The sequence below is a fragment of the Zingiber officinale genome, chromosome 5B, assembly GCF_018446385.1.
Source record: "Zingiber officinale cultivar Zhangliang chromosome 5B, Zo_v1.1, whole genome shotgun sequence".
Taxonomy (NCBI): Eukaryota; Viridiplantae; Streptophyta; class Magnoliopsida; order Zingiberales; family Zingiberaceae; genus Zingiber; species Zingiber officinale.
Window position 1 is genome coordinate 111,907,167 of NC_055995.1, and position 11,684 is coordinate 111,918,850.

At 38.4% G+C, this 11,684-nt stretch overlaps 1 protein-coding gene across 1 annotated transcript in view; it reads right to left on the reverse strand.

The window, feature by feature from the left end:
• Positions 1–11,422, reverse strand: part of LOC121985369 (probable methyltransferase PMT11) — a 34,382-nt gene extending 22,960 nt beyond the window's left edge. Inside the window, exon 1 of the mRNA XM_042538773.1 lies at positions 10,613–11,422. Within this exon, the coding sequence (XP_042394707.1) occupies positions 10,613–11,335 (723 nt within the window). The 5' untranslated portion in view covers positions 11,336–11,422. The remainder of the gene's footprint in view (positions 1–10,612) is intronic.
• Positions 11,423–11,684: the final 262 nt, after the last annotated feature.

Consider the following 11,684-nt stretch of genomic DNA (forward strand, 5'->3'; position numbering starts at 1 on the left):
AACGAGACTCGTGAAGTTCAAAAGTAGAAAATAAACTTTCAAGCGTACTTACCTCGAGATCCTTAGAGATGTAGTAAGCATCTACTAAGGCTGACCACTCTTGAATTTTCGGAAAAACGTCAAGTGTGTACCTTAAAGAGTTACGATTTGTTACCTTTTCTCCGAGGTTGTTGAGCTGGGTGATTAGATCTTTGATCTTCGCATGGAGTTGGACTACCTTTTCTCCCTTGTTCATCCAGAGGTTCGTCAGTTAGCTTCAGAGGATATCCCGCTTTGCTAATTTGGCTTCCAAAGTACTCTCGTAAAGCTCCAAGAATTTTTCCCAGAGATCTTTGGCAGAGTAGTAGCTTCCGATTCGACTGAACTCCTAGGACGGAAGAACACTAAGTAGATGAAACTCTGCTTTTTCATTAGCCACGAAATCGACTTGTTCCTTCTTCGTCCACATGTACTCTTCTTTGTCGACTCCTTGTCGATCCTTAGATGCTACAAAACCGTATTTTATAATTAACAAAATTTCAAAATCGATCTTGAAGAATATCTCCATGCGCTTTTTCCACGTTATAAAGTCTCCATCAAATTTCGACGGATAGATGCTGGATCCGACCATTTCTTTTACTTCGGATGACAGTTAGTCCTTCTGAAGCGAGCATTACTCTAATACCACTTGTAAGTCCCTTTATGGTGTGGCCGGTAAAAGGGGATAAATTGCCCTAAAAAATAAAATCAAACCTTTCTCGATCTTTTGAAACTAAGTTAGAAAAACATTTGTATATAAAAGAATTAATAAACTAATTGATAAAAGAAAGAGGCACAGAATTTACTTGGTTTGCAATTAGAGGATTGCTAATCCAAGACTATGAAAAGCTCACTAGAATTCTCCTTAGAACGGAGTAGCCTCTTATAGCGTTGACAGCTCACAAAGTAGAAAATGAATTCGTGTACAAGTGATTTTCTGAACTACTAATACCAAGACTCTATTTATAGCCTGTTGGTCGAATCTAACTGTTTGCTGATGTGGTAGCTCCGGGCGCCTGGGCGCGAATAAAACTTTGTTTACGTTGCAATGGTTAGCAATGGCTCGAACTGGAAAATCTTATCCTGGGCCGGGCGCTCAGACGTGGCTGACACATCCCCGCGTTGAGGAGGCGCCCATGGGCTGCTCGGGGATCCGAGTGCCTAGACTTGGTCCAGACACTCGAATAGTTGACTATCCGATTTCTCCTTCGTTCCGGCTCCGTTAGCTTGGGTGATTTTGGCATCAGGAATAGGGCTCACCTGAACCCATTTTCCAACTTTCTCCTCGAGCAAGCTTCCGCTTCGGCTTCTCGTCCCTCAGAAATGTCGCGCACCTCCTTCTTGTCCGTCAGCGTACTCTTCCGCAACTCCTCGTCCCTCAGACGCACCGTGTCCGTCGACTCTCTCTCGTGTCATCCTTCTTGCTAGCTGCGTCTTTCGCTCGACTTCTTATCCTCCTAAGTTCATGTATACTTAAACATATGGTATCAAACACACACGGACCTAACTTAACCCGATAGACCACATCAAAACTACCTCGAGGTACCTACAATTCAATACCCTACCTCCTAGGTACTTTCATACCTCTATTGAAATATGTCTAATTGATTTTCTATTTTTCAACCCATTTAACGTCTAATCTACCTTTGGAATTTGAATTCTATAATAAAAATTTAAATTTTTATACTCCTCTAACTACTTAAATTTACTAAACTAAGTTAGTCACCTAACCCTTCATTAAATAGTTGATGAAAATACTTCTTCCATCACTCTTTTATTCTCTCATCCTTCACTAGTACCCTATTAGATTCATCTTTAATGCATCTTATTTAGGTAGGATCCTTTATTTTCCTCTCTCTCACTTTAACTATTTTATAGATGCCTCATTTCCCTTCTTTTATATCAAGTTGTCGATACAAGCATTCTACACTAACTTATAACTTAGTCTTTTTATTCAATTTCCCCTGTACTTCCTCATTCTACCACCAAGATTCTTTATTTGTTAGTGTCCATCATCTTGACTCACCAAGTGTGCTCTTGGCCACTATTTTCGAATTTAACCTCATCTTATCTCATGTCATATTCGAGTCGTCAAATATTTCTCTTAATACTTGTGCTCTTACCCTCTCCTTAAAAATACTTTGTTTCCCATCCTTTTAACTTCCATTAGTTATCCTAGAAACTATAAATATTTTTCTTTTATAGATATTATGCTTAAAGCACTTATCTAAAACTACTAACCTATATTGGTGGTTAAATTTTCTTTGGGGATGACCTTATAATCTTTACAAAAAATTTTATTCACTTCCTCATCGTAAAAAAGTCAATTTATGACTTATTATTCCTACTTTTAAAGTAACTAGGTGTTCTTCTCTCTTCTTGATAAACATATTGGCTATTATAAATTCATATGTTATCCTAAAATTCAATATAGTTTTTCCTTCATTTATTGTTCCCAAACCATAGCCCTCTTACACCCTATCGTATTCCTCATTTCTTACTCTAAATACTCATTTAGATTTCCGCCAATTAAAATCATCTCATTTATCAGAATTTTTTATACTATCTCATATAAGTCTTCCTGAAACTTATATTTGGTGTCTTCATCTAATCCCACTTAAGGTGCATATATGTTAATTAGATTGTCCCCACAGGAGTGCTCGGCTAGAAGTTGGCTGATTTGCTACAATGGGGCAGGAATCAATTCTCGGCGGGCGCATACCCTCGAGGAAAAAACTCCTCCCACTCCCTAGCCACTTGGCGGTCGGCTATAAACTGACCCCGTGATTTACTTCCCTTCACATAACTTAGGGATGAGCTGTGAGTAGGCTTGGGATGAGCATAATCACTTTTTGCTACAATATATGTCAATTAGATTTTTTTTACTACCAATATATTAAGAGTTTTAATCCTATCTCCCTTTCTAACTACATCTATTACCTCATTTTTTAACGAACTATCTACAACAATCATCTTTTCTTCTCCTAATTATCATATCTATTACCTTCATTGCTTTGTCGGTGAGTATTCCTATATTTTATATTCCAAATATAAGACAATTGATATTCTTATAATATTTGTTCTTATCAAATATATATTCTAAACAAACATAAGGTGTGAAAACTCTTGCATATTCAAAACAACATCCAATTCTTACGGAGATGTAGAGGTCCTTGCTAAGACATTCTAGTTGTATCTTGCAACGCATTCCCTTCGGGAACAACCTAGCATTAGCTCAATAATTTAATAAATTCATACATAACGATTGCTTATGTTTTTAATATTGATTGACAACCTAAGGACCTTCCTCCTGTATCCAAGCTTTAGACCAGCTATGACGAAATTTATTCACCATGGGCAAAGTTTATTAGTTTAAGATATAGTTTAATAATGTGCAAATTATAGAAATGGAAAGAAATTGAATAGGTGTAAATTAGCTAATAATGAAGCGACAAATTATAAGGATAACAAAGTTCAAAGAATATCATAATTTCTGAGATAATCTAGAAACTAGAGAGATAGATGATGTAATTGTAAAGGAAAAAAGGATGAAAACCAAAATGTTCTTGTGGTTGTTAATAATACAATTAAGGGAAGGTGGAAATTTCATTTTATAAAATATATAACAAGCACTCTATTGAAATTTTGATTTTAAAGATAAATTATGAAAAATTTAGGAATCATAAATATGTTTGAATTATTACACCAAATGGGGTTAAAGAAGTTGTAAGAAAATATACAAGTGTGGGTCTACTGAAATTCGAAAGAATTTAGGAGACAAGAAATATTTTAGTTAGTTATTTTTAGAATTAAAATGATATTTGAGAAAAGAAGGAAAAATATTTTTAATAACTATTTAAAAGAATAAAGGTAAGATGGATGTATTGGGTTACTAAAAAGAGTCAGTTGAAAAATACTAATATCCAATTGCAAGTGTATCTTCAATAAATGTAAAAAATGAGATAATAGGTCGAAATGCTATGTGCACATGTAAAGACAATTAATAAACTTTACAATTTGAAGAGTAGGATCAATTAGAATAGAATGTTTGATGGGTAGCGTGAGGCAAAAGAAAACTTCAGTTGATGCAATAACAAAAATCAATTTAGTTGATTTGAACATTACAAATGAAATGACCTTGCATATAAACAAATGGAGTATAAGATCCATGAAAGATAAACTAATTGACACTATGTGAAAAAAAAAATTAAAAATAAGTAGCATAACTAAGGGCATCCACAATGGCGTTAATGCCTGAGGCATTAACGCCGACGTGGACACCTTTTTCAGCACTGTAGCATTAACGCATTCAAAGATTTGAACGCGTTAATGCTACAGATTCAATTAAAAAAATAAAAAATAAGTATTAACGCTGACGCATGTTAAAAGCATTGTGGATGCTCTAAAAGACAATGTAGAACAAGATATGCAGAAAGTTGACATGCCAACTTTGAATTCCCTTCATAATTGTCTATAGTCCAAGCAATTAAATTAGGAATAATGTAGAACATTATAAACGCTGCAGGATATATCACAAGATGCTTGTATCATCAAACTTGTTCTAGTGAATGTCAAGCATTCTAGGGAAACTTCTTGTCTCTAAGTACATTGGGTCCTCATATTACTGATTTTTATTCATGATCAAGTGCTATTTATGGGACCTTATCAGTTAGGTCTAAAAAGAATACCAGAACTTAACCATTCACTCCTACAAGAAAGAAACTTTTTCTTTTTTGACCATCATTGTTGATCTATTGCTATACTACATCATTTTGGCCAAAATCAATTTTATACCATCCATGGTTTACAATCATGATCCGTATCGAGGTTTCAGTCCTAGACCGAAATGATACGATTTTGGTACTGTATTATGTCATGCCGATATGGTTTCGGTATTTTTTTAAATATAACGTAGATATTAACTAAAAGGATAGCCCGAAGTACGAAACTCCACCAATGCGGGTAGAGCTATCAGACGGGCCAACTCATGGCGGGGTGGGTCAACCCATGGCGGGCCGGTCATTTGGCGGGGCAAGGTAGCCTGGTGATCAGGCAAGGCCGGCCGATCCGTCATCTAGGCAGGTTAAAAAATCCCCAACCCAACCCAACTCAAGGCAGGTTACGGGTTAGACGGGACGGGCCAACCCGCAGATCCACCAAAAAATAAAATAAAATAAAAAGTCCACGGTGGCTTGGGTTGGCTCCCAAGTTGCTCATCCAATGAAGAGAAAATATTCATGAAGCAAAATGAATTTAACACTTATTATTCAGGAAAACGCAAGTTAAGAAAGCTTACCATAAAGATGATTATAAACAAATCTAGTAACCCCAATTGCATCAATGCACTGCAAAAGAGCAGCAAGTGTGATTTTACCTCTGATAAACACAAGAAAAGCGCTAAGGGACCTCAGTTCAAGATGCATGCAATGTTGTTAGAGGCGCGAGGCACACCGAGGCGCGACGGGCTCATAGAGCCCGAGGCGTGAGGCGCGCATGAGGCGCGCGCCTCTTGAACATGAGGTTGATAACTACTAAACTATTGACACACATATAAAATATGTCAAATATGATAATTATTAATATTCCACACACATCAATATCAAATATAACAAGTAAAGCAACACCATGATAAAATTAATAAAAGTTTCAAACTTTCAAGTTTCAACTTTCTAATTTAAACTAACAATGTTCATCAAAACAAGCGTAATAAGTCAAATTAATTATCAAGCTCAAGATCATCCTCATTGTATTCTTCTTCTTCTTTATCTTCATCTTCTTCAAATTCAATTTCTTCTTCTTCTTTTTCTTCTTCTTCTTCTTCTTCTTCTTCTTCTTCTTCATCTCGAAGTCTTAGAGATGAGTGTCTCATAGAGGAAGATGTATTTCTCTTCTCGACTTGTTTAGGCCTAACATGTGAACTAGAGGTCATGGATGCAATATTTTTTCCTCTAGTACAATATTCAGGCTCTTCAGCTCCACTAGCCCTAGCAACGACATCCCATGTCTAAGTCATCACCGTCAAAAACCAACTCATCTTCTTCATTATCACTTTCTCCATCCATTCTACCCATCAACCATTCATTACTATCATCAATATCTGTCAAAAAGATAGGGTCGATCTTATCACGTGCGTCATACCGAAGTTTTAAGGCACGATTGTATTTCATAAATACCAAATCATTTAAGCACTGCTGAGCTAGCCTATTCCTTTTTTTGCTCTGAATCTACAAAATGACAAAAATCACAATAAGTATAATAAAATAACAAAAACTATTTTCTACTTATAAAAGTAACATACTAATAGTATTACATTTATATTTATTACATACCTGCTCAAATACACTCCAATTGCGCTCACAACCAGAAGCACTACAAGTGAGGCTCAGCACTTTAATAGCAAACTTTTGCAATTCTGGGGGTATTTGCTCCGTAGCATTCCCACCATTCTGCTGGAGATAATGCTCTTCTATGTCTAATTGTCACATTCCTCCCAAATAGCCCTTCTGCCTTTCGATATATAGAGAGCTGGGCAGTGATTTTATCTTGCTCGGCAGCGTTTGAAACCAATCTCTCTATAGTTTCAAACAAACCATTCACCACTTCTCCACAAATATTTGAATCTGTGTATGAATAAAAATATTCTGGATTCAAATAATGTCCTGCAGTATGCAGAGGCCGATGAAGTTGGCATTCTCATCTCTTATCAATGATCTCAAACACTTCTTTGTATTTCTCTTCTTTCTCCTTAAAAGTCTTCATAATTGTTTCTTTTGCCCTATCCATAGCCTCATAAATATAGCCCATTGCAGGTTTTCTTTCGCTATCAACCAGTCTCAGAACACGGACTAAAGGGCCATATATCTTTAAAATATGCACAATACTGCTCCAAAATCTAAGTGTCATGATGATTTTAGCTACCTTCTTCCCCGCTGCTTCTTTTTCCCATTTACTCTCTGTCCAATCCTTTGAAATGAACATTTTTCTTAAATTTTGCTTCTGTAGGTACATCCTTTCAAGAGTGAGAAAAGCAATAGTTGAATTGCCTTAATATATTTACCATGCCGGGGCGAACATAAATGTAAGCATTCACACTCATTGCCTTCTTCAATGTTGCTTTAAATCAGGCAATTTCCCAATATCTTCTAAGATCAAGTCGACGCAGTGAGCAGCATAAGGAGTCCAATACAAGTGTGACCTTTTTGCTTCTAATAATTTTCCTATAAAAGAAGTTAGAAAACTAGATAATTTTAACATATATAAGAAAAAGCATAATGATAAGAAAAAATTAAATAAATTCTTACCAGCAAGCACATTGTTACTTGCACTATCCGTTACAACTTGAATAACATTTACTTCTCCTACACGCTCCACAAATCGATCAAGCAACTGAAATATTTTCTCTCCAGTTTTTGCATAATCAGAAGTATCAACCGATTCGATGAAAACTGAACTTTTAGGAGAATTCACTAAAAAATTAATCAATGTCCTCTGCCTTTTGTCTGTCCACCCATCTGCCATCAAACTACAACCATACTTTGCCCATTCTATTTCACACGACTTAATGTAATCATTAGTCACATTATCAACAGCCTTTTTTAAAAAAGAAACCCGCACCTCATGATAACTAGGTCCTTTTAGACCTACACCATATTGACCAACCAAATCCAACATCCTTTTGAAGCTTGAATAGTTAACGGCATTAAAAGGAATTGCCGCATCATACATCCACTCAGTTATAGCTATACAAATTTTTTCTCTCAATTCTTTCTTGTATGTCTCATTTATCGTAGTTTGCCTCTCTTTACCCTTTCTACTTTCAACATTTTTTTGCACATTAGGAGCAAAATATGTATCCATTGGACCTATTTGTCTTGGCCTTTTTTGTATATTCACTGATCTAGAACTTGTACTTGTACTTATAGGCGATACAGCTTTAGCTTCAATATCATCCATATCAATATCATCACCAAGAGGGTCTACATCCTCAAAATCTAATGTCGCAAGTTTAGAAAGATTGCTTTTCTCCGCCTTTTTCTTCATGAAATTTTTTATTTCTTCACGTACATGAGGCGGACATTTCTTGCAAGTCGTAGTATTTCGAAACCCTCCAACAAGATGTTGTTTTGCACGATAGATACCTCCTTTTGTAACTTTTTGACAAAAGTTACAAATCAAATCATTTTTGTTATTCGGATTAACTCTTTGAAAATAATTCCATATCAAATCATTTTTGTTATTCAGATTAACTCTTTGAAAATAATTCCATGTCGGATCTTTTGATATATATGTTGAAGTATCACTACTACCTTCCATGATAATTGAACAAGAAAATAACCTAAAAAATTAAAAACAAAATAAAAAAAATTAATGGAATGGTAAACTACTGTACCTAGTATCAAGTATCAACAATAATAGAAAAGTACTGTACCACTAGTACCAGCAATAGAAAAATAGGAAAATAAAAAGAAAAATAGGGACAACATCACAGGCTTGAATTGATTATGCAAAAAGGGAGAGAAAATATTTGCACATCACATTACCAACAAGCACATTGTTTGCACATTGTTTTAATTGGCTAAATTTACCAGCAAATAGGGACAGCATCGCAGTTTTCACAGCAGCAGCAGCAGTTTTTTACAGTCCCAGCAACAGAAAACAAAAAAACAAAAAGAAAACAGCAAAATAAAAAAAAAGGGAGAAACAGGACAGCATCACAACAGCAGTAGAAACGGGACAGCATCACAACAGCAACTATCAACGGGAAGGGAAAAAAACAAAACAGAAAACTGCTGCTGCCTTGCTGTCAACAGGAAGGGAAAAAACAAAAAAGAAAACTGCTGCTGTCTGCTGTCTTGCTATCAACGGGAAGGGAAAAAACAAAAAAGAAATAAGAGGAAGAAGATATAACATAGAAGAAACGAAAGTGATAAAAAAACATTGAAAACTTGAAATATTGAACGGTGAAAACAACGAAAAGAAGAAGGAGAAGAAAAAAGAAAAAACAGAAAAAGAAGAGAAGGAGCGAAGAAGTGAAGCGAAGAAGCAAAGCGAAGAAGCAAAGCGAAGAAGCGAAGAAGATTACAAAAGAAGAAGATGAGAAGAAGAAGATGAAGTGAAGAATAGAAAAACAAAAAAAAAATGGAAATAACGCATACCTGGGCAGCGACGGAAGCAACTCAGCAGCGGCGGCGGTAGTGGAGGATGGCGCGACTCTTCTGCAAGGATTCTTCTTCTCCTTCCGTTATTTTCTTCTTCCCTTTTCTTCTCCGTGCCCTAATTCCAAACCAAATTAGGTTTGAAATGGTTTTTTGGTTAGAAATCGTGAACGGGAAGGATCACGCGATGCCCTACGATCGCGCGATGCGCTTCGATCACGCCTTCTGTGAGGCGCGAAAGCGCCCTAGGCGTGCCTAGGCGCGTCTAGGCGCGGGCCTGGCAAACAGCGCCCGCCTCGCGCTGTAGAAGGCGCTTTTCTCAGCGCCTTATGCGCCTGACGCCTCAGGCGCGCCTTTAACAACCCAGGATGCATGAGTGATTGCTTCAGCATTTCCTCAACCCCGAGCTAACCCAAGCTTGTCGCGGGTCAACCCACGTGGGTCGCGGACCCAAGCAAGTTGGCCCGCCTTTAAATGGGTTGATAAATTTCAACCCAACCTACTTAAATTGTTTAGCGGACGAGCCAATCCAACATGTCTAACCCAAATTGACGGCTCTAAATACAAGTGCCGAGGAAGTTTTATTATTAAAATATTTGAATAAAATATATTATCTAAAAATAAAAAAAATTAATCTAAATATTTTAAAAAATAAAAATAAAATCATTTTTTAAAAAAAGAAATATATGTATATATATTAAATTAATGGGATAGTTTTAGTAGACTTTAATTAAATCTATTTAAATTATCCTTATTATACTTAAGAGTTGATTGAAATTATTAATATAAATTATTTAAGTTGTTTAATTAAAAGGTAAGTTCCTCCCTTCTCACTCGCAACCCCTTCATGTTCCCCGCCGGCAGTGACCACGGGGCATGCGACGACCGCGGGGCCTAAGCGACGAGTCTGCGTTAGTCGTGGCCGCTGTAGGGCCCTTGTGATGTCTCCCTGGTGGCTGCATGTGCGGGGCCAGCGTGACGCCTCCACGGAGACCAAGGGGCCCACGATGCCTCCGTGGCGATCGTGAGACTTGAGGGGCCCGAACAACACCTCCGCAGTGGGCCCACGCATATTGGCCAGCCGTGGGGCCCATGCGACACCTCCGCGGTGGTCGCGGGAACTCAAGGCATGCCAGCACCGGGGCATGCCAGGTGGAATGAAATGTTTCGCGACATGAGATTTTAAACCGTGCTACCAGTAATTCCCTATTAAGGCATCATTAGTCAAGGGTTACAGATTTTGCTAGGATAAGATATAATATTAAAAAGGGGTTTTCTTTCAAAATGGATAACAAGGTAGGATCTTATGGAAGGGTTTTCAGATTCACTAGATTGCTACTTCAGTTTATCATAAATATGAAGCAATAAACAGAGCTAACTTAAGCTGCATTAGGCCAACAAAGGAGGAAAAGAATAAAAAGAAAGAAAGAGATTGGAACCTCGTCTCTGCTTCGGGGCCAGGGAATAGGCTTCTTGTAATCCTTTGGTGCGGGAACTAAGCAATCCAACTCATTCCCCTCCAGCGGACAATGACGCTCAAATCTCTCACCCCGTTCCGTCGATTTAAGCTTGCTAATAGCCTCTTCATTGTCCATGCACGGAATGTACTCACTCATACTCTTCGGACAAACCTTAAATTTGTCGCTCTGCATCCTAATCCTCTTATCCCCCTCGCTTTCCTCTTTCCCGGCCGTCTCATTACCGTCAGCATTCACCTCGTCCCACCCGTACGTCAAGTTCATCTCTTCCTCGTCGAAATCCACCCTCATCGTGCCATTACTATCAACGATTCCGACCCTCGCCTTCGTCGGTGGAGGAGAGGTCAGATCTGGGGGCGGGAGCGGGGGCTGGGGCGGTTCAGCAAGCGGCGATGTGGCATCGGAAACGAGGAGCGGGGCGTCGAATGTGATGTTGGTGTTGGGGGAAAAGGACACGGAAGGCGAGGAGAGGCCGACGTCGTCTCCGCCGCTGCTGCTGCCTCCGACGGCTTCTCCGCCGCTGCTGCCGCCGCCGCGAGAGAAGAATACGAGCTGGGGGGAGCCGTCGTTCCAGTACTTGCCGAGGTAGAATGCAGCGAAAGCGGTGACGGCGAGGACGAAGACCTTGACGAAGATGTGGAACTGAAAGAGGTCGGCGCCATGGACGAAGACAGATTTCGCCATGCTCACTTGTGAATAAGTGGCTGCAGAGGGCCTGAGGCTGGGAAATGTCCGCTGAGGGACGCGGGGGAATGGGAATCGCCTGGCCTCCTTATCGAGTCGGAGTTTTGTTTTGGGATCCGCGAAGGCGTTAATTTAAAGTTGAATTAGTAGGCAAGCGTGGATTGCAAGGCACGGAGAGAGGACCCGAAGTCCGAGTTCGGATCCGAGAAGTTGCCTCAAAATGGGTGCTTATTGTCCGTTTTCAGGAGGAAAGCCCTGTTACTTAAAAAGAAAATAGTATTTTTAAAAATTAATATTATTTTATCTATGCTGTCTTTATTAAACTTATTTTCTTCCATCTATATTATAT